At 27.9% G+C, this 24,341-nt stretch overlaps 2 protein-coding genes and 1 long non-coding RNA gene across 7 annotated transcripts; 1 reads left to right on the top strand and 2 right to left on the bottom strand.

Moving 5' to 3' along the window:
• Positions 1-3,299: 3,299 nt before the first annotated feature.
• Positions 3,300-6,640, bottom strand: LOC112687059. Its single transcript, XR_003148940.1, has 3 exons — positions 6,486-6,640; positions 3,589-4,000; positions 3,300-3,515 (listed from the first exon to the last, which is right to left on the bottom strand). It is a non-coding gene; the product is annotated as an uncharacterized LOC112687059 (long non-coding RNA).
• An 85-nt stretch (positions 6,641-6,725) lies between these two features.
• LOC112686786 (codanin-1) lies at positions 6,726-13,823 on the top strand. Of its 5 annotated transcripts, XM_025559461.1 has the most exons (17): positions 6,726-6,932; positions 7,014-7,089; positions 7,688-7,845; positions 7,918-7,991; positions 8,074-8,267; positions 9,010-9,359; positions 9,460-9,759; positions 9,874-10,132; positions 10,198-10,346; positions 10,417-10,711; positions 10,791-10,984; positions 11,058-11,243; positions 11,319-11,553; positions 11,616-11,776; positions 13,043-13,208; positions 13,284-13,540; positions 13,617-13,823. In XM_025559461.1, exons 3-17 carry the CDS (start codon positions 7,729-7,731, stop codon positions 13,758-13,760), a joined length of 3,081 nt encoding a protein of 1,026 aa, XP_025415246.1. In that variant the 5' UTR covers positions 6,726-6,932; positions 7,014-7,089; positions 7,688-7,728; the 3' UTR covers positions 13,761-13,823. The 5 variants fall into 5 exon arrangements, with proteins under 5 accessions (XP_025415246.1, XP_025415307.1, XP_025415176.1 ...); XM_025559522.1 differs by lacking the exon at positions 7,014-7,089 and having other exon boundaries at positions 7,700-7,845; XM_025559391.1 differs by lacking the exon at positions 7,014-7,089.
• Positions 13,824-18,025: 4,202 nt separating this feature from the next.
• LOC112694115 (testis-specific serine/threonine-protein kinase 3-like) lies at positions 18,026-22,949 on the bottom strand. The gene is made up of 5 exons (XM_025569493.1): positions 22,706-22,949; positions 22,287-22,456; positions 22,068-22,217; positions 19,062-19,335; positions 18,026-18,208 (listed from the first exon to the last, which is right to left on the bottom strand). Exons 1-5 carry the CDS (start codon positions 22,868-22,870, stop codon positions 18,026-18,028), a joined length of 942 nt encoding a protein of 313 aa, XP_025425278.1. The 5' UTR covers positions 22,871-22,949.
• Positions 22,950-24,341: the final 1,392 nt, after the last annotated feature.

The raw sequence follows: 24,341 nt of genomic DNA, 5'->3' as shown, positions 1-24,341 counted from the left end.
ACCAATTGTAGTGTTGTTTACTTAGCTTAGTGTAATATTGATCATTTCAAAGTGTAAAATCTTATTTTAATACAAATGTATCAACAAAAAAAAATAAACATTACTAGTAACTAGATGATAGTCAAACCATTTTAGTGACAATATTTATGATTATATTTTACTTATTAAACAGTATAAATTAGTTTAAATAAATATTTTGTTGTTCTTTTAATATCAATTTTATAAAATTAACTAGGTATTAGTTGTTACAATAATAAAGTACATATCGTATCTTATTCAGTGCATTTTATAAGGAATTTTCACTGGGCGACAAAAAAATGTTTTTCTCAAAATAGTCAATGTAATACCATAGTATGATTATAGAATTACACGTTTGTTTCGAATTACTTCGCCCATCTTTCAAAATATTGTCGATCACTGGGCGACATTTGTGTCGCCTAGTTAATTAGTTAAATAATGCACTGATCTTATTAACAAAACACTGTAGAAAACAAAATAAAGTTATACCTATAGGTAATATTTTTTTCATTGTTAAAGTAGGTACTCTTGTACTCTAAAATCAATGTTTGGATCGATCATTTAAAAATTTAACTCGTTCAGTTTCACGTTCATGTTCAAGTTCTATGAAAAAAATAATGCGTTCATTAAGCCGTTAATTTAAATTTTTTTATTTTATATTTATGAATAGTACATAAATGGGAAAACTTAAAAAAATGTATTAGGTATATTTTACTTTATGTTTAAAATTTATACTTGGATATATTATTATTAGTGATGGGTCGAACTGTTCAAATCTTGAACCGAACCGAACCGAACCGAACCCTTGATGTTCGGTTCGGTTCGAAATTCGAACTCGGCATAAAAGAAATCGAACCGAACTATCAAGCATCTTTTACTGTTCGAAAATCGAACTTGAAAATATCTGTCGAACCAGACTTACTGGCCACGATAGTTCGAAAAACAAATATTTGTACAATTCTTCAAAAGTTATTTGTGAAAAATAAAAATTGATAGTAATTATTTAGAAATAATTAGACTATTGGCGATAGAAAGTGATAATCTGTAGTGGGCACGTTATGCATTATTTATAATGATGTTATTTTTCCAGTCGTCTGTTACACATTCACCCTCCGCCGACCAAAACATTTATAAGTTGTTTATCGCTAATAGAGACAGTGTATCTACATTTATAATAAAGGCTATTTTTGTTTTTATTATATTTATTGTAGAAGTTAAAATCTATTTTGGGTAAATCCATGGTAATATTCCAATCCGCGACTGCGCTGTTAATAAAAACATGTTTACAACTTACGTCTTATATTATAAATTCTACTAATCATTCTATATTTGTGAATTATAGTTATTATTACAATTTTTTTATATATTATTAAAATGTACTGATTGTATTGTCATATTACACTCAATACTCAATAATCAAATAATATTTTATAAGCTACAAGACAACATGAGAGAGCACAATACTGGTTTTGAAAAATAATAATAAATTATCTAAAATTTAAATGCGTTGTAAATAATACAATTACTTAGACTTAAAAGTTAAAATGAAGAATAGGTTATACGAAAACTTAAAATACAATAGTAATTAATAATTATGGTTCATTTAATTTGTAGGTAGGTACAATGTACATGATAAAAAGTATTGAGTTCGAATTCAAGTTCGACTTAAAATCATAACAGATTTGGTAGAAAATATGAAGGTTCGGTTCAGTTCGAGTTCGAAAAAATAATTTAAAATTCGGTTCAATTTCGGTTCGATTTAAAAAATCAGAGTTCGACCCATCACCAATTATTATCAATATTTATTATTTATACGAATATTCTTGAAATGGTAAATAAATTTGAACGCCCTAAAATCGTTCAAATTCATTTAAAATATAAACGTCGCTCGCGTTTACATTATATTTGAAAAAAGTGAGTGACGTTCGTGGGTGGTTCACAAAACATGAACGCGTGAAACATGCATTTGGCGGCAATAATATTCGGCTATCAGTACCATTATCAGCTACGGTAACCGGGGCACCGAGGTTGTCGATGTTTCGCGCAGACACATAAAACCAGGGTCGTTCAGAGGGGGGGGGGGGCAACGGGATAATTTTTCCCCTGGCCCCATTGTTGGAATATTTTTTAGGAGGCCCCCATAAAGTTTTGATGTATAGTAATTAATAATAAAGCCTCTATTACACTGAGCAATTTTACACGCTGCATGTCGCGCGCGTGTGAGCGTTTAGCGACTTGTTTGATTACATTGAACGATTAAATAATACATAATATAAATAATATTCAATTCTATTATGTAAGTATGTAATGCAGTACATGAATTTAAATGAACTTGATTAGTTAAGGTTTGGAAAAATACGTTTGCGAGAATTTTGTTACTCTCAGTGAGTATTTTGTTTATCAAATATTATTATTATGGACGAAGGGCCCCCAAATTAATTTTCTCCTGGCCCCGAAAAACCTTGAGACAGCTCTGCATAAAACGACTAGATAGCCGACTTCCTATACAACATTATGGGAGGACATGAAGCATGCCGGTCATATGCAAAGCTGGCAATGTTTATACATTTTGCAATGATAACGCACATTGATGATGTGAATACGTAATATTAAAATAATAAATAGGTAAATAAATAACAATATGTCTGTGTGTGGATTATGAAAATGTACAATAAATATCCCGGTATACAACATGTTATGTGCGACAATGGTTGTAAACGAAGTACAATAATGTACGAATAATGCGGTTTGACAAATATTTTTTATTATTTTTTTTTAATACTTGAGATGAGTCATAAGAAACGCAAGAAAAGTAGCTTATAGTGTACGGTTATAAACAAATGTCAAACACTAAGTTTTTATTTAGTACAATAAAAATCATGTTATCTATTAAAACTTATACAGTACACGTATACATTGTTTGTGTTAATATACTAAGCATTAACTTAACAAAAAATGTTTTATAATAAAAAAATAATAAAAAGATATCTTATGAAATATAGGTTATTTATTATTTATCCTTTTAGATTTATTAATAACAAAAAAAAAAAACAAAATGGTTTTAAAATTTTTTTTTAAATGTTGTACTATTCCAATAATTGAAAACAAAAATTAGTAATACTTTTCATCTACATTATACAAGACAAATCTTACCCTATACTACAAACATACATACATACTAAAAACACACTAAAAGCACACTAAAAACATATTTTTTTTTTTAAATATTAAAATCCAAGTTAAAATATTATAATTTATTTGACAATAAAAACATACTTCATTATTTACATAATTATGTATTAGATTACTATAGTGAAAATACAATTTAATAAAACAAATGTATTCATTTTTTTTAGACTGTGAGACCTTAGCATTAGGGAACTTTTAAACAGGAATAAAATATTGCTGGAGCAGTTGCTGCTTGGAACAGTTGTTTTTCGGATTCCATCTAATACCAATAGCATGTGGTAAATCGTATACAACTTTGAAATATAAAACTAAACACAGTTAATAACAGAATAATTACACACCCGTGTATAAATAAATAATAAAAATATATTGTTTACTTACAATCTTCATGCCGTGTACTATGATGGGCATCATTTTAAACTAATTCTAAGTAGCTCGATCTCCTGGTTTCTACTACAGGAGTCTGAATCTCACTTTCACAAACTCTTTTCTATTCATTGTTGGATCCAACAGAGAAATCATCTTCACTCTTAGATTTCGGCTGTTCTTCATCAATTACTTCTTTTTCAACCTCAACTTTTACTGGCGATACTTGTTTAAGTTCTTCAATTAAATTTGAATCTATTCCATTGATAGGATGTAATTTATTTATTTTATTTCTTAAATTCACATCATCAATATTTCTAAAATATTTTAAAAGTGTTTCTCTATGACGTATAATATTTAGTCTCATTTGTTTTCTGCGTTCAATTCTGAAAGACTGTAACAATTTCATTTTGTTGATCGTTACCTACTGAAAAAAAAAAAAAAAAATTAGCACAACAATATAAATAAATAATATACAAACCTAATTGATGCTAATAATTAAGCAGTGAACAATATTTTGGAACAACCGTACTATATATAAAGGATGGGCAACTAGCGGCTTGTGAACTTATTTTACCTAGTCTATTCTACATTTTCAAATAATTTCATAACATTTCAGCATTTATCAGTATTTAATTTTATGACGTTGATTGTAAGATGTAGATATTATATTTTTCTCTTATCTATTACTGAACTCCACTTAAATCTTAATGGGTATAATATAAATCCATATCGGCATAGCTAACATTGCCATAGACATTAGACATTTACTTTATTGTATTAGTTCAGTTGCAAAATTAAATATTTTAAAATAAATGCTAAATGTCAATTTTAATGACCTTTTTTCCAACTTTGCTTTCTTCACTATGGCCCGCCAGATTTTAGAGGAAGTCAAAAGGAAAATTTGCCGCAGGCGGAAATTTTGAGGGGGTGGTAAATTTTTAGAGAAAATGTATACGAATGAATATTTTTTTAAAAGTATTTGTAGCAAAATAATATAAACATCATTATATTCTCACTACCCAGACTTCAAAGTCTAAAGGGTACCATATAAATATATTGGAAACACAAGAATTAGAACTTGAAATAATTATATAGTAATGTAGTGTTATAGATTATATTATAAATCAGAGCATTTCATATAATATAATATTTATATAATATATCATAATATGTAAAGAGTTAACTATACATATTATATGTATAGGTATATACATATATATGGAAGAATAATAATAGATTAATAGATATTTGATCAAATACGGTTGTATTATGTAGGACACGATACAGTCATTAAACTTGATAAAAAAGAGTGTGTGGAAATATTTTTATTCATACTGATATTTTTGCAGGTTGTTTGAATTTTTGTACTATTTTAGTTATTTTTTATTTTTTGATATTTTGTTTTAAAAAATTAAAAATATAGAAGTTTTGATATATTATTTGGGAGTTATCAATGATGCAATTATAATTATATTACAATAATAACACATAACTACAATAGTTTCTACTAAAGTAGTACATTATATTAGGTATATATATATTATACAAGTAATAATTAATATATTCATTTACACATATTTGCATGTAAACATATACAAAAATATGAATTATGTTTTATGGATATAGGTATCTAAATTATATTACATTCATTTAGGTTATAGTAACATTGATTATATTATAACATAATGTAATTTAATTGTAAATCAAAAATATATAATTGTAACCGTACATCAGCTTACATCAATAATGATTAAAACCTAATTAAAATGTTAAGTCGATGAAATATTTGTCAGATAGATTACTTATATATTTATTTATCAATATGCCTAGGGGTGTAAAATTATTTTACCCCTACATATATTGAGCTTTAATTCGCCCCTGGTTATAGTTGTTATATATTAAAGTAAATTAAATATTTAAAATTCACATCATATGTTATGTGCACTGGAAATGATAGTTTCACAATTTCACAATCATAAGTAAAGACTAAAGGCTATACAAAATTTTGAATTGTTAGTAGTTTTTAAAAATTATGATTTATGATAGTGATGGGAACGTCCAAGGACAAGAAAGAGAAAATACTCGACTGATTGATTTAATTGAATGATTTCAATTATTTTGAAATTATTGAGTGATTTTCTTGGTATCAAAATCAATTGTACGTAACCACTAGATTGACCGAGAGGTTTTTTTGAGTAAATTCTTCTCGGTTATCGAAATCACTCGTCAATTTGAGACAATCAAATGTTTACAACCACTATTATCTACTAGTAGATAACCGTGCTCATAATGCACAAGATTATAATCTATAAACCTTTCACAACATACTCATGTGCTATAGCGAAATGTTCTCAATTTATAAATCGAAAGATAAAATTGATAAATGATGATTGATCCGAAAAGAGAATTGAATAATTATCGCATTGAATGAATCAGTAGTTTTATAATACAGTGATATTATATTATTTTACAGTATTAAACTATTAGTAATATAACCTTACCTATCTATATATTATTATGACATAATTATAATTGAACAAGCTTAATCTATAAAAATCGTATTATTTATTATTTAACAATCGACTTTTATATATTATTTCTACATGTTGTTATTATTATAATGGTTTATTTTATTTTAGTAATTAGGTATTGATAAAATAAACCATACGTTATTACCGATATCATGTTGTATTATTTTTATAAAATGTTTTAGATCACTCTTTAAATGAGTAGTTGATGTTGTCCAAATATTATAATGCAATTTATAGCCAACGACTGAGAGAATGACTTCGTAACAATGTGTACGGTACCAGTCAATAGGTGCTAAACTACTAACTAGTAACTACTAAATCGACCGATTGGTTTTTTCGAGAGAATCTCTCGACCGTTAAACTCCCTCGATTACTAACCTCTAGACTGTCGAATTCAATTGATTCTTTCCATTACTAATGTACGATACGAATGTTTTTCGCTATGAGGATGATAGAACTACAGATTATATCCATATAATCTGTGTTAGAACGTAAACATTCGCATATAGCGGTTTTGCTTCAATGATAACATCGAGTTGGTTGTTTTGTACACATGTGGATGTCCGTCGCGGTCGTTATCAACTAGCCGCTCACAGATTGTTGATATCCTTACCAACTGACAATCGTTTTCCGTTTCTTAATATTATTATTATTACTATTACTACTATTTGTTACCGTTGTCGACGATTCCGAGCACTTAGAACGCCGTAAAACTGATCGAACAGGTTGTTTACGTTCGAGACCTGTGCGTCTGTTCGGTGAACACCGTGCGGAATGAATATACGTTAATCGGCGGCGACCGTTCAAACGAATCCATTAATTCCGGTGAGTCAATTGCAATATAACACGATTAAACGTATTTACTGCACCGTTGGTTTTTCAATATTTACAAATCATCAAACACAGGATTTCGTGTGCTCACTATATGCCGCCATGTTCATTAAACAAACGGAGCAAAAACGAACAACTAAATAATAATTAGGTATTAAACGCTTGTTTTGGCATTAAATTAGTTGATTGTTATTTCTATGATTAGTATAAATTATTCAATATTTTTATTGCCCGTGCTCTACTTACAGTAGTGTATTACGTTCAACCTTAAAATTAAACAAGTTTATTGAAAAAAAAAATCAATCAACTATTCATTTCAATTTGTTTTATATTTTTTTTAGCGCTTGAAATTAAAACCAATGACTTGGTCACATACTACAGTGATTGCGCTTATGTAGTGATATATATCAATCTTACTTAATAGATATTGCAGCATAGTATAATTACATGCATAAGCCCATGAGTTAATTATTGTTTTATGATTTTGTACACCACAGGTTAATTAATATTTGCTGATACAATTGGGATATAATTCTTTTAGAGTAGAGCATCAGCAAAATTGTTTAGTCTTTTTATGTTCTCTTGAGTAACGTTTTTTAAATAAAATAAAAATCAACTTATTTCACAAAATATTTTTTGTATTCAATAAGATCATATTATTATTGTTGCATTAAGTTTTTAATTGATAAATTAAACTATTTTAATATGTTAATTTATTGACATTTACAAATTTACTATCTACATTATAGTTTTATATCTAGCCGATTTACAAGGATTAAAAAATATAATCATGCAGAAGTACATGTCAAAATCTGAAGTTCGATGCGCTAGCTTAATGAACAATATATTAAACGAAAACATAGATGTAAATGAAATTTTGGAGAAAATTAAATCATTTGAACCATGTGTAAGTTATATAAATCATATTTGTTTAATAAGTATATTTACTAATTGAATATATTTTTGCATTTATCTGTAGAATGTTCGTCCTGGGGTTGGAAAAATAGAATTTACATTGTATGTCATTAATTTTGTTCACAATAAGACAATAGAGTAAGTAAATTATCTTGATAGTATTTATATGTATCATAAAACTATACAACATTAACTGAACATAGCTATTTATAATTTTCAGGTTTGTGAATCCACCAGTTGGAAATGAAACTCCAACAAATAAAAATTTATTCAATGTACCAGAAGTTGAATCCTCTACAGTAAAAAGAATACTACCACATTCTTCTTCACCAAAAAAAAGTGTGACCAATCAAGAAAAAAAGACTGTTGAAATTCATACACTAACTACAAAATTCAAAAAAAACAAAATTACTGGTATGTTTTTAATTTTTTATATTAATTGATCACTACAAAATGTAAATTTACTTTTAAGTTAAGCTAATTTGCTTATAGTTATACAATATTATTATTTCTTGTTATTGTATTAAAAAATATATCTTGTACATTTTTAAATTCATCATTGTAATAAGTTATGAAAATCATGTTAGCATTGGAGTACAAAGAATCAAATAGATGATTAAATAAATATAATTAAGCGTATGTTTTATATTGATATAATTTAAATTAATTTTTTATCTAGTATATTTATTTTTATTTAAAACTATTTATTGAATGTTTTAAATTAATTAATAACAGTTTCCAAATTCCCTTAAATATTAAAGATAATTTGTTAGTGTTTTGTTTGTCACATGTCACTAGTATTTTGACCTATTTATCAAGTACATTATAATATTTTCTACTGTCTACACTATAATGTATCATGTAAAACAATAATTTAATTACACTAATCATATTTTATTATAAAAGATAATTAGATTTTACTATACTATACTGATCACAATTTAGTAAGATATTTTAAAATTAATTATTCATTAGGAAACTCAATATATTGATGGGTTAATTAATTAGCTGTGTAATAACATGTACTATAATGTATAATATTATTAAGGAGATATTAGAAAATGTATATTATATAACAGATGTAAATTATATTTTTGTACAAATTGAAAATAATAATTATATTAATAATAATATATGAAATGTATGTTTTTTTTAGATACTAACTCGAAAGATAGAAAAAGTTTGGATGTACTGGGAAGTCTTTATGCAGCGGTGATCAAATCTAATATTTTGTGTAATTTATTTCATGAATTAGGTTATGTTTTTACACTACTTACCATTAAGGATTTTGAAATAAAGTTTAGTAATGAGAGTTTTGATTTTAATATTAACTGTTTCAAAACAAATGATGATTGTCAATATTTTGCTTCTAAAACTATACAAGCTTTGGAATCAGTTATAATACATTTGGAAAGACCAATTATTACTCTTATTTTGAAACAAAAAACAATTAGTACATATGTACCAGAATTAAAAAAAACTCTTGAATGTAAATTGGACCAAACTGTAAGTAAATGTAATATGATTAATCAGATATATATATATTAATGAATACTTAGAATATTACATTTCCACATTTACTTTTATTTTTATTTTTTATAAATAGAATTTAAATGATGAGAGTAAGATTACCAATTCAAGTATATCCAAAGATATGGTGAAATTTGATGAAGAATTTGATGCCCGAGATTGTTTTCCTACAATGCAAATGTTCCATGGCTTCAAATCTCAAAGAGATGCATTTTATGATTTACTAGAGAATTGGAAAGAAAATGATACTCAATTTCCTAAAAAATCAGCTATTATTCTAAAATTGCTACATGAAAATGACTGCTCTATTAACATGATTAAATTTGCCAAGCTATTTGTTGCTCAATTAGTAAATTCATCATTTGAAGAATCAAAAGTAAATACAGAACTATGTATTACATTAAGACATTTTTATTTCACTTTTGTTTGTTTAGGTATATAAGATATACTTTATTTATTTTACTGAATTATATCAAATTTAATATTTCAGAATATTTATAAAAGCAAAACCATAAATGATTTGTCTGCTTCCAAGTTAGAATTACTTAATCAAAGAATAACCAATCGTGATTATACAAGTGGACATAAAGTTAATCCTGCAAATGAATTTCCTGGTGTGCAAGGGTTCTTTAAAGAGTTAATAATCATATTGTTGAGCAGTGGTATTTTTTGTAAATATTTGATTGATGCATTAGTACATAGAATAGATGTTTTAAACTCAATGGATTGGGCTTCTGAACTACAAGAAGGTATAAAATATATTGTTTAATGTGTTATAGTAATGAAGTATTAATTTAACCAATTATGATTTTAGGTGCGATATATCAACAAACATATTTTTTTTATGTAGATACATTAAAGATTTTAGCAAAATTTTTAGCATTTACCTTTTATCAACCGTATAAAGATTGTAATGTTATAAATCCTTCATCAAAAGAGTATGTATGGGATATACGATCTAAGGTATTTACATTTTATTTTATATTAATAATATTTATGTAATATTTATTAAAATTATATGTGTTTCATTTAGGTTCTACCTCCATTAAATATTCTTGATAAATTATGCAGTGCTTTTAACCGAGGACATAGAGAAATTGTATTAACAACTTCATGGGTAATTGAATACTTGTACCAAGTGGATCAAATTTCAATTACAACTCCTTTTTATAAAAACGTTTTGACATGGCTATATTCTTTTTGTATGGCCAATCCTGTTATAACTGGTTCTATGCTAATGTTAAGATTACAATTTAATTGTTTACTTGAATACATAAATGTAGCTCCTCATATACTGTTTGACAATTCTTCAAAAATTATTGAGACAAGTAATTGAGAGTTATATTTAATATTTTCTTATTAATTTGATTGATATCTACAATAAATTAAACATCACAATATCTTTAGGTATTTTAGAAAATACTTTCAAGGAATTTAAAATTGATCAATTAGTAAATACAAAATTAATTTATCAGTATTGCCCACAGCTTAAAAATTATCGTAGTATATTAGAATGTAAAGTAAGTAATAAAAAAATTAAATTTGTTTCACCTATTATCAGTTCAACCAGTCAAAAAGGAAATCCACATCGTTTGATTGAAGTAAATAAAATTTGAATTGTAACTATTTTTTTTTTTTTATATTTATTGAAAATAATTGATTTTATTTTTTTAGTCTGAATTGGAATCAAATTTTTTTGAAAATCATTCTCCTTCAGTTTTGATAACAATTGATTTTGTTGCCAAAAGAGTAGCTTCTTCATGCACTAAAAAAATTCAAAACAAAGGCTTGGCTGCTGTAAAGAATCTATTTATTGATATTGTGTGCGAAAAATTTAATGACTCTATCACTAACAAAACGGTGCTTCATTCATTTATTACTTAATATTAATGTTTACTCTACATATTTTTATTAATAAAACATAATAATTTATAGGATATTGAGTTTAATGTTGATGAAAGTGATATTGCTAAATGCAATGTGTTTTTAAATACAACTATTCAACAATATATAGAGCATTTTTCTAAATATAATATTCCTAATTCTATGAAAGAGTTATTGGATTCTGATACTGTGAATCCTGTTTCATTGCCATTTTGTATTGATGTTACTGTTCGAAAATTCAAAGCGCTAGTTGCTGAATGGGTTAAAGATCATATTAATATCAAAAGTAAGAAGTTGTATTTAGTTATTAACTTTGAATATTGTATTAAATTACTGTTTTCTATGCAGATATGTTTATTAACTACATTAGCACTGAATTGAAGACAAATTTAAAAGGCTGTATATTAAATGAAGATGGAAGTAATTTGCGTGAAATATTGATTACGCATCATGATCAACAGCCGGAAGAATTGTTTATTCCAGAGACTAACCTATTGTTAGATTTGAATGTAAGTATTTTTAAAGGAAAAATTAAATAAAAATATATTTTCTTACATATTTAATAATAATAATATTTATTTGATACCAATTACAAAATATACAATACTTCTTTTAATGTTAATTTAATTATTTAGGGTTAATTATAAAACATGAACCTATTTATTTTAAATATTATTTCATTGGAATTAGATAAAAAATCACAGATATATTCTATATGGATTTATAATTCAAAATGTATTATGTTACAATTCATACGTTTTGAAATTAAAATTGTTTTTTTTCTAAATTTTAAGAATTTTGTAGATTTATTGAATAATAGCGAAATAAATAAATGATTTTAATTCTATGCAAAAAACTGTTAAGTTTAAAATAGTATTATCAATTTGTTAAATACATTTTCCATCTTAAAAATTAAAATATGTACTGGACAATTTAATATTTAGAGTTTGCCAATTTCTTTTATTTTTTATTTCAGTGTCCTTTTGAAGACAATTTATTAGTTATTAAAATACCTTCTAAATATTTTTAGTAATTAGTTAAGTATTAACTAACCATAATTCATTATACTTTTTTTTCTTTCTAAAGATGATAACATTGTCCATAAATATTTATTTATTTATTTGATTTGAGAAATGCATTTTTAAAAGATATTTTATTAGCTCTAACTTTAAAATTTTTATCAGTTTGAAACTATTAAAATTTAAATAATCAATATTATATTTTTTTTCTTTGGTTAGTAAATAGTATGCAATACCTTTTTATTCATTTATTTTAATGTTAATTATTCTATTTTCGTATATCTTCTTCTTCGCCTTTTTTTCAACTATTTGTGTTAAGGGCTGGCCAATTTTATTTTTAGAATGATTACTATTAAAAATTAATGCAACTGCAAAATAGTAGTTTTTAGTGGTCTACTAAGTAATTATATACCAATTACTCTTGGTATATTGTTTCTTAGTTATAAATAAAATGGTATATAAACCCATTTGATTGTACTTTTTTTATTTATTTAGTATTGCCTACAATGTTTCTGAAAAGTATTTTTTCACCTTAACATTACCTAAGTATGTTTTTATATTTATTATTTAATTTGTTCTATTTTTGTATATAATTTATCATTTTGAAATATATAACTACATTGTATGAACTTATTAATTATAATAATAAACTGTATTCATATAATGTATATTATCATTATCGGTTATAATAATAATGAATGAAATTTAGATAATTTTAGTACTTAAAAAAACATAAATTTTTATTATTTGTTTCAGATACTTGGTTTAAAAATTCTTGAACTTGATGAAAATGAATTATTTCCCGATGAGTTATTGAAATATGCAGACAAATTTAAAATTATTTTGGAAAACAAAAATAAAATGAAGCCTGCATTGTACCGTTATTTTATAACAAGACTAATTGATCAGGTTTTCCTAGCAAGTATGTTTAGTCTTTGATAAGTAATGAACAAAATTTTATCATATTTATAAAATCGTTTGAATTATTTTATTTTAGCATATCATGTGCCAAAGTTTTTGAATAAAAATGTTATGAGTGCTTATTTCCCATACCTGGCTGAAAATGTCTATTCCGTTTCAATGATATTATGTGAACGTAACATTTATATATTATCAGAGATATCAAATTCTCAAAAAGCAATTGTAATTGAAAAACTTACAGCTTGGTTAGAATATTTAATTGAAAATAATTTTCTCTTACTTGACGAATTGACAAATCAAATTATGTCAATTTTACATCTATCATGGTCTGATGTAATGTCTTTTATTAAATTTAAATATTTTGTTGGAATACATTTTAAAATATTGTTTTGTTTTTGTTATTTTATAGGACACACTAAAATGTTTATCAATTTGCTTTAAAGATTTAAATGCTGTATGCTTGAAAAAATTTGATGATACCAAAGTGCAAGAATTATTTATTTGGCTTACTCATTTCTTGGATGTGATCGAAGATTACAATGTAGAAATTTAAGAAAATAAAACCAGCAAACTATTATTACAATTGTTATACGAATTTATTTTTCAATTATTTTCAATAATAATTTAAGAAGACTGATTTTATAATATCAGCATTTATAATAAGAAATATTAATTTGATCTCTTTTTATAATTTTTAATATTTTTTGCAAACATGATATTGTGTACACTTATTATAAATTCTCATAAGTATATATATTATATATATATTTTATTATAGAATTTTTTTAAATAAATAACTACTAGTTACTTAAATACCATTTAAATTTTTGAAAACTGCTTTCATAAATTTAATTTAAAAATAATTGTTATATTGTAGTGGGTATGAGATGGGATGGTGTTGAAAGACCTTTTTAACCATAGAAGGAAAATTGTTACATTGCAAACTCAATTATTGTATTGTTTTTTTTTTTATTATTATTAAGTTTAATCTTAGTTATAATATACTTTAATAAATTTTTATCAGTTTTCATGGAAAAAGTCTGAATACATGGATTGATTTCTTAAAATTTATTGATAAAATTTTAATAAGTTATTTTAAGGAAAATATTGTTACATTTTGTTTTTAGAATGATGACTATTAAAAATGATTGTCACTGCAAAATAATAGTTTTTGATGGTCTACTAAATAATTATATACCAAGTACTCTTGGTATATTGTTTTTCGTAATAAATAAAGTAATATTTAAGCTTATTTAAGTGTACCTTTTTTTATTTTTATTTTTTATTTTTTTATTGCCCACAATAGTTCTGAAAAGTATTTTTCACTTAAAATAACATTACTTATTTATGTTTTTATATTGATTATTTAATTCATGTTTTCATTAAAAACAACTATTTATTAAAATGTTATTTAAGACTGAAAATTTATTTTTACTATTATTATTGTTTTTTTTTACGTTTTTGTATTATGTATGATATGTACATTCTAAACACAATAAATATTAAATATGAAAAAATAATTTATAGTTAAAAAAAAAATGTTTTTAATTAAATATTAGAGAGATTAATTATTACATTAAAATAAAATTAAAAAGTCATATTATTTACAGAAAAATGTGTTCATATTAAATAAAAACATTTTGGTCCTAGATGCAAACCTGAGAGCATCATTGAGTTACTCAAAATGACAGAAATATTGAAACTACAATATTGAAATATAAAAATATTAATAATAATAATTAGTTATAAGTTACTATCCAGGAAATATCAAATGTTTTGTAAAATAATGTAAATATTTATCAGAAAAAGCTAATGCCATTGCTGTTAAAAAGTTAAATTAAAAAAAAAAAGAAATGTAACACAATATGATAATTTTTTTAAAAGATATTTGAACACAAACCCAAAATTGGAAAATTTAAATATAATCATAATCATATGGTATGATAATGTTCATGAGTAGTACACATATAAGCAGTACCACAGTTACAACTTACTTATGCCCTAGGGCAACAACATATAATATTATTTTAGTAATGGGTAAAATTTATTATAAATTGTTTATAACATAATATATATATTATATATTTGTATGGTATAGTGGTATTTAATTGTATTATACAATATTTTGAACACATGGTATAAAATTATTTTGTAAATTTTTGTAAAACAATTTAATGTGTTATTTTAATTGTTTTTGTGATATACAAAGTTATTATTTATAATTGTAACACATTATTTTTCTGTTTTGTATTCATTCTAAAAATATTTATAGCTACAAAATGTTATCCTTATCAAACTGTATATTGCTATTGACATTATTGTATATTCTATATAATTAATTAATATTAATCTTCATTCAGTAACGTCTTCTTGCGATTGATACTTACTATATTTTAAGAATATAATTTACTAATAAATATGAATTTTAATTTAAATATTTAAAATTTTAATTATTTCTAAATAATTGGTTGTATGTTTAAATATAAGTTTGTTGAATTTGGTCTATAATAATTGTTGTATTATGTGTTTTTAAATGTTTTCTGACCTTTAAGTTATTTTTTAAATTAATTTATTTTATAATGATTCATATTTCATAATTAACAATGGTTTTATAAACTGTATTAAATTTCTGATAACATAAGGTACTGCAAGGTTCTATATGGTATTATACAGTTTTTGTACAGAAAAAAAAAATTATAATACTGTATTTTAACATCTCAATGTACCTGTATTTAGGTAATATTTTAATAATAGTCATAATTCACAGATTATTTTTGTCATAATACAAAATCAAGTCTAGTACTATGGCAGTTTTGGTACTTGAAACCTACTACAATCAGGGGTGCATCAATGAAGAGGAGGAGAGGAGGAAGCAAAAGGGATATTTTCCCCTGGTGAAAATTTTGAGGGTGGAGGGGTACATTTTTGAGAAAATGTGTACGAATGAATATTTTTACAAAAGTATTTGTAGCAAAATAATATAAACAATAAACATCATTATATTCTCACTACCCAGATTTCAAAGTCTAAAAGGTACCATTTAAATATATTGGAAATCCCAGAATTATAATTTATAATAATTATATAGTAATGTACTATTTATAGATTATATTATAAATCAGAGTATTTCTTATGTTATGACATTTATGTAATATATCATAACATGTGAAGAGTTAATTATACATATATATATATATATATATGTTTATAGGAGAATAATAATAGATCTCCTATAATTGACCAAATACAATTTTCTTATATATAGGATACGATACAGTCATTAAACTTGATTAGGAAGAAAGTTGTGGAAATATTTTTAGTCATACCGGTATTTTTGAAGGTTATTATTGTATTACCTACTTATTATTAGGACTGAAATTTTAATGTTCCAAAAATAGAAAAAAATACTTTAAAAGTCATAAAAATACGTAAAAAAATGTATTTATTATAGTATAGTAATGATATTATAAAAATGATGTTACCAAACATATTTAATTATATTTATTTAACATAATAATAACAAAATAGTTGCTTATTTGTTTAATATTTACATTTTATTTTACTTTATTTAAATTCAATTGATTTCATATTTATTGTTACATTCATCAATATAATCTTGTAAATAGAAACATCTTTTTCAACTAGGTATATTAATTTAGTTTTGTTTTTGATAAAATAGGAACATGGGTCGATATGCTCATATTTATTAGTTCATAAATTTAATAGATTAGATACTAAACGTTTTAAAAGTTTTAAGTGAACGAATACCAAAATGCATTATCAAACATTCTAATGCTCTAAACACTTGAAAATGCCTTAAAAACAACAACATATGCCCTAAAAATGCACATATAAATAAAATTTCACATAAAATGCAAAAAAATGCAAAATAGAAACTACATTGAAGTAATCAGTATCACTTAAAACTTGCCCCCTCCCCATATATCGATCTTTAATACGCCTCTGATTACAGAACCTACTAAGTCATAATATGTTACCTACCATAAATAATCATTAATAATTTATCAATATTTTATTTTTGGGTAATAGATATATTATTTTAGGAATATAACACATTATTTACATAATTTCATAGTTTATTAAAGTGTCTGCCAACCGCCACGTATTGGTATAGAAGTTTTTTCTTTCTGTGTGCACACTACCCGATTTCTCATCTCAGTACAAGTGCACTTATAACCCCAACACAATATTTTCATTGTTATTAAAATAAACTATTTTTGTAATTTGTTTACGTTTAATTCTCACATGGCTTTCGCCAAGGATAATTTTGTCTTTTCAATACTAAGTAGTCGAAATGAAACCAATTAACAACGACACAAAATTATTTATGCAATTTTTCATTACCCGAAAATTTAATTACAACATACTCATAGAAATTAAATATTTAAAAAAAAATTAATATTTCTGAACATGTCCTCGATTAGCACTGCGTAAAACTATAAGAATAAATAATATGTGTTGTTTGGGTTGAGTACCGTTTTTTATTTTGGTTTTTTACAATTTAAATTTATTTGTGTATCGTTAAAATTAATTTTGTTAATTTGGTTTATTTTCTGTTTTCTTCTATTTGATATTTTCTTTGTTTTTCTACTGAAAACACAAATTTAAAAGGATATTAATGGTATTATTGTAAATAAACGAATGTTAAACGAGATAAAAAAAAATTGCGCATAAAAAGATTTGTTCGAGGAAAATATTATTGGCGTTATGGAATTATAACTGATTTGGTTTTTAGCGTCAACTGTTTGTTACATTCATGTAGGTACCTGATAATTTATTTGTATCTATTACCAGCAGTCAACGTGCTTTTTTCCCAGTAACTTTAGTTTCGGTCGACACCGGCAGTTGATACCATGGCTCATTTTTGATATCGGTTATCTTTAAACGCTCTTTCAACGGTGCTAATAACTTTGTAATTAAATCTTTACAGCTATCGGCAACCGGTATGTCTTGTGGGAAAACTACTGGTTTTTGTACTTGCTAGTAAATAAAAAATAAATACAACTTTAAAGCAAATGTAATTATTCATTCGGCCTTTCCCTTGAAATTACATGTTTATTAGTTGAGAAACCATTTACCATCGAATTTTATACCGTAGTGAAAATCATTTACAATTCAGCCGGTTTTAAAAAAAATTCGCTTATAACAATAAATCCAGCTAGCAAATCGATTGGAACTAAACAATGGTTTGAGTAAACGAAAGTCCCGAGTGCATGATCCATTTTTTTTTTTAATTGGCTACCGATCGATACGATAATAACGATCTGTACAGATTACCTTTCAATTTATTATAGTTTACTGGAGATTTATACCAAATGCGATTATTATTTATACTGGCGTTCTTTGCACGACAATTTTGTAGTCAAATTTAACAATGATAATCATGCAAACATATACACACTGCCAGGGGCGTATTTAGAGGGGGGGAGTGATATGGGTGTTATAACACCCCCCATCGCCCATATTCTATGGTATTTCATTAAATTACAAGCTTACAGTATAATTTGAATAAGCGTTGTATACAAATTAATGATTTTACATACACTGTCTTAATATAATCAATTTCATTAGTATAATAATTTATATAAATACATGGTATTTATTTATGTAATATAGGAGGGGGGGTAAAGCCTCCCACTTACCATAAGTCTATTAAATTTTAAAACACCCCCGTTAAATGAATCTTGGATACGCCACTGCACACTGCAGATATGTTGAAAATCTTAGATTGTTTTACGGAGAAAAAAAAATCCTATTCGCGGCTATTAAGTTTTCAACAAATCATGGCTGAATGGATTGTGATATGGTGGTGGGAGGAGGGAAGTATAAGTACTTTGAGTAACTTCGGAAAAGTCGTGTCATCGAACGGCAGTGTACCGAACACCATGGCGAAGAGCACCACGCCGATGGACCAGACGTCGGACATGGTGGGTTGGTATGGCTTGCCGTTTAATATTTCCGGCGATGCGTATGCGTAACTGCCACAGAACGTCTGGCTCATTTTCACCTGGCCGTTTTTCCTTATCATGTTGTTCCGGGCGAATCCGAAGTCCGACAACTTGATGTTGTAGTCCTTGTTCAGCAACAGATTCTCGCATTTGATGTCCCTGCGGGTATAACGGACAACAATCAGTAGAGGCGTGCCCAAGATCAAAATGTAGGACAGGCCCAGTTATAATTATTTTAATTCATATGCTGGTAGGTTAGTCATATTATTATTTTATTTCTCGTAAACTTTTATAAATGGTTTGCTCTGACATAAAACATAGTCAATACTACGAATTAAGACTCCCCTCCACCTTTTCGCCAGACAATTCACTTGCTACTACAGACAAGGAAAAAGCAGACATTTTCGCTTAAGAATTATCAGGAGTTTTTAAACCAAATCTTATTCCCACACCAGAACCACACATGTCGTTAGCCATGGAGTCTCTTCAGTTAACTTTACTTATGGTGCTCCCTTCAAAACCAACTTTCTTTGCGGGAATGGTGAGTATCATAAAAAAAATTGGCAAATAACAAATCCCCACGACTTTATTTTCACCAAAGTTATTAAAAATCTTCCTATGAAAGCGATCGTTCATCTAACTCATATTTATAATGCAGCCCTTCGCTCACCTACTTTTCAAACTATTTGGAAATCACCTGTTATTGTCACAGTATTCAGATCAGGTAAGCCTCCAGAAAACCCCTTCTTGTACAAGCCTCATTATCTTACTACCGGTCTTGGGTAAAACGAATCAAACGAATCATCATCATAGCCCAATCAAATAACAGTATCCCAGACTTCCAATTTTACTTCAGAGCACACCATTCCACAAACCATCAACTTCACCGGGTCGCGGATACCATCTCTACAGCACTCAAAACCAAAAAATATTGCGCTAGAGTCTTTCTAGACGATGCGAAAGCTTTTGATATCGTCTCGCAAGACGGTCTCCATTTTAAACTAAAAAATATATTTCCAGTCCTATTATACCTAATACTTAAATCCTATCTCGCTAGCTCCTCATTTAATGTCCACCACATCTTGCAACACTAATAACAATATCCTGTATCTGCTGGTGTAACCCTAGGCAGTGATATTGAATCATTCTTGTACACCATATACACGTCAGACTTGCCCACATCAGAATATACTCTAGTTGGAACATATGCTGATGATACCGCCTTATTATCAGTTTCTTCTGATCATATCAGAATGTATGAATAGATCATACATTAAACGCTTCCACACCAAACTTCAAGATATTCCTAACCAACTTATCACTGACTTAGCCTAGCTAATACTTCCCGGCAACCTAACCAGACGATTCAAAAGAAACTGGTGCCGTGACTTGAAAACTTAAGACTTAAAAACTTAATAATATTAAGAGGTGTCATAAATATGTGGCTTCCTCCCCTCATATGATTATATTATACCTATTAGCAGTCTGTAAAATATTAATACTTAATGTACATACTGTATAGATTATAATTTTTCAAATAAAGTCATGCATTTAAGAAAAAAAAAAAAACTTTTCATAACATTTTCAAATTTAATTAGAAAAAATTATCATATAATATAACACAATTCTTCCTGTTTAACTTGTTGATAATATTTAAAGATATTAAAAAGTATATAATAATGATATAAAAATATTAATAATAACTATTTGAAACAGGGTAGGCCTAGGCATCTGGGCACGCCATTGGACGTCAGGGCAATTTATCGAGTGCGCGGTACATATTATAGGTATTCGCTTATAACAGATGATTACAATAGCCATACATAATGGATATACTATTATTTATTGCACGTTCGTTCAATGACACAATGATTTGAACTTTGAACAAACAAAATCTCCACGCATGAAAGCAATTTGAATCACCTAGTTCGTAGTAAATGTGCACACCAACTTTCACATTTAAAAACCCAATTAGGTTCTTTAATTAATTTTACATTTTTTTTCCTTCTATTTTAGTGATTCGAATCCATTATTATTATTCACCGTTCTTTCGGTTCTGTAACTTTTACGTTCTCGCGTTGAGGTCTAAGAAACATTGAAAACCATTTTGACTAGTATTTAGAACTCTACACCGACACTAGCCGATCTATTACGTGATACAAAACAAAAGTATTCAAGGAAAGCACCAACTCTCCTAATTAATGTTTTAAACAGTACACCATAAACAAAATAGATATATAGTAACAACAGAAAGTGTTGGAAAAAATGATTTTATAAATTGATAAGCATTTTTAGTGTACTCAAATCAAAACTATTCTCTTATAAGTTTGATTTTATGTCTTTAATAAATATATTTTTTTAAAGTCTAATTATTAAAGTTTATGAGTAGAAATTAATAAAACTTTTGGTACTGTCGATTAAAACTATTTACCTAATTATATAATATTATCATTAAATTCGATAGAAGTATTTTTATTTTTTTTTTTTATTAGTAACTAAAATAACTTATAAATTATTTGAAACTTTAAAAGATCCATTGTGTTAAAAAGGTAACTAAAATTTGAAGTTGATTTATTAAAAAAAAATATCTTATATATATATTATATTTTTGGCATAGTTTATCCTCTAATTTTAAAGCATCCATACATATTCACGTCTTCTCAAGTAAGACTGATATTGATTTTTTTTCTACCAAAAGCGTGTGCATAAATAGTCGAATCGAATTTTACCCGTAACTCTACAGAAATAGTTGCGGATGAAGACTAAAAACGTACGATCGAAAATTATACAACGGGGTCGTAATTGGAACGACCGAGTAACCGTTTTTATTCGGTGGACGGAGAAATTTGTTTCCCGAGGCGGTCATCGAATGACTAGCCGTGCGAACCTACCTGTGCACTACTCCGTTCTCGTGGCAATACTGCACAGCGGCGACTATCTCCCTGAACCATTTGTTTGTTCTTATTTCGTCTATTTGACCTTCCTTTTTGATGACGTCCAACAGGCTCCCGTTTTCCGCATACTCCATAATGATGTAAACGCTGAAACGGCCGGGCGGTCATTATTGACGTCGTTGCGATAACGATATAATGCGATAAACGTGTCGTTACCGGTGCGTCGTCTCGATCGCCTGATAGTATCTGATCAGATTATCGTGTTCCAGACCTTTGACCACTTCGATTTCCCGCGGTAAAAATTTTTTCAAATAGTCGTCCGCCTCCTTGATTTTCGACACGATCTTGATCGCCACGTCAGCCTTGTGCCGTTCGGAAACCGCGATCTGTATCACGACGTGGTCGATGAAACAAGAAAAAAAAAAAATAAAATAAAAAAAAATACCCGATACGATTCTCGGGTCGGGTACGGGTGGACGGTTGGTTGGCGGTCGAGACGAAACTTTCAGCGGCACCCCGTCGCGCGCGTAATCCGCGGAGACGGTGCTCGGACGTAACAACGTGTTGAACGCACGTCTCGAGCGCCACCCCGCCGCCGGGTGAAATAGTAAAATTATTGTTTTCGCAATCGTAACCTTAACGGTGGCGTACGCTCCGCTGCCCAAGCTCCTGCCTATGGTGTACCCGTGCGTTTCCAGCACCGACTGCTTCTTGTTCTTCGCCGCCGCCGTCGTCTGATCGTCTAGTTTGGCTTGCCCGCGTGTCCCGTCGTTTTTCGTGTTCTCAGCTCCATCGGCCATTCAATTAATGTTGTTCGTCGAAGGTATTTTTTCGGAATCCGTGTGTGGTGTGTCGTTGTTGTTGTTGTTATTTGTTTCGACGCCGGGCATCTGCACGCGCTCGTATCCACGTGAACGCGGCGAGCTGTTGTTTGCCGATCGCAGAGACCGTTGCCGTGGCTATCGCGATACGGACCCAAACGTGTTCTGTCGCACGCCAAACGACGCGCAGTCAAAAGCTCGAAGTGTTGCGCCCGCACCCGTTTCGCGTGCCGCTCTACAACTCGTACGTTCCGCATTGACCGTATGTTATCGGCGTCCCGTAAGACTCGGTACCGCCAGGGATATTCGTCCCGGCGCTAAGCCCCGTCGGTCGACGGCTCCCTCGCAGTCGAAACGAGCCGGGGATCTATAACCTATGCGAACCCGTACGCGCTGATAACAATGCTGCGACACGGCGCACGGTCGTCGACCACGTACGATACCATCAATTTGCCCCGTGGAATCGGCTAAAATCGTTCGAAGACCGTTTTTAACTCGCACCCAGTGTTGCGATGATCGGGTGCGCAGAGTCTGCGTTGCACCCGGGCCTTCATACTATACTATGGGGCCTCAAAAGGTCTTAAGACTCGTATGAAAACATCGATACATAATTTATTTTAACGAAACCAATGTTATTTATTATCAATATACTACCAATATCTATATGAATTATTGCATTATGTTCTTGTGTTGCAATCGTATTATAAATATTATAAAATAAATACGATTAAATATATTTATTTTCATAATAGTTATCATACTATTTTATCAGTTGTCGAAGAACGGGAAGATCCCTTCTGAATTCGCATAATATCGAGCCGTAAAATGATTTTACTCTGCGAAAAGTCACAAATGTTTTATACTATTTATTCGGTTGCGTATAAATTGATTACCAGGCACCTGTTTACCTGCATCGACACCGGTGAACTGATTCCGTGGCTATTAAGAGTCACGTACTATAATTGATTCCCTTAGGTATTATCAAGGTCGGATTAAGCTAGGGTGACCATACGTCCTGTTTTTTACAGGATTGTCCTTTATTTCAGTATTGTGTCCTATTGTCCTGACAAACTTCTTTCAGGACACTTTTTGTCCTGTTTTTTTGATCAAACGAAATTAATTTGAAAACGAAACTTACGAAAGTAATGAATAATGATTATAATTATAATTTTGTGATTGTTTGAATTTATCAGTATGAGAAGAATGTTTACGAGTTATCGGAACTTATCTGAGTTATCGAAATGACCATTTTGGAAAAATGGGGATATCAATTTGAACCACTAAAAGTTTTTCGTTGGATTCAAGTACTAGATTTTCCAATTTGGATTGACATTTAAGAGAGTTTGAAATATATTATTAAGAATAATCCAACATTGAAATTCGATGAAGATGAACTTTTTGACGAATTTAATCATGTGATAAATGTAATGAAGGTTAATTTTAAAAACTA

Source organism: Sipha flava, unplaced genomic scaffold, assembly GCF_003268045.1.
Source record: "Sipha flava isolate LNK unplaced genomic scaffold, YSA_version1 0_pilon_pilon, whole genome shotgun sequence".
NCBI lineage: Eukaryota > Metazoa > Arthropoda > Insecta > Hemiptera > Aphididae > Sipha > Sipha flava.
This window is presented reverse-complemented; position numbering and strand designations above follow the sequence as displayed.

What these genes read in the sequence shown, in the direction of transcription:
- LOC112686786 (XM_025559522.1), top strand. Translation starts at nt 7,729, where the DNA reads ATGCAGAAGTACATGTCAAAATCTGAAGTTCGATGCGCTAGCTTAATG. An exon ending in CATCATTTGAAGAATCAAAA is followed by an intron (nt 9,760 to 9,873) that starts GTAAATACAGAA and finishes TTAATATTTCAG; the next exon opens with AATATTTATAAAAGCAAAAC. An exon ending in ACTCTATCACTAACAAAACG is followed by an intron (nt 11,244 to 11,318) that starts GTGCTTCATTCA and finishes AATAATTTATAG; the next exon opens with GATATTGAGTTTAATGTTGA.
- LOC112694115 (XM_025569493.1), bottom strand. Translation starts at nt 22,870, where the DNA reads ATGGCCGATGGAGCTGAGAACACGAAAAACGACGGGACACGCGGGCAA. An exon ending in GAGAACGGAGTAGTGCACAG is followed by an intron (nt 19,336 to 22,067) that starts GTAGGTTCGCAC and finishes TTATACCCGCAG; the next exon opens with GGACATCAAATGCGAGAATC. An exon ending in CTTTTCCGAAGTTACTCAAA is followed by an intron (nt 18,209 to 19,061) that starts GTACTTATACTT and finishes TTTATTTACTAG; the next exon opens with CAAGTACAAAAACCAGTAGT.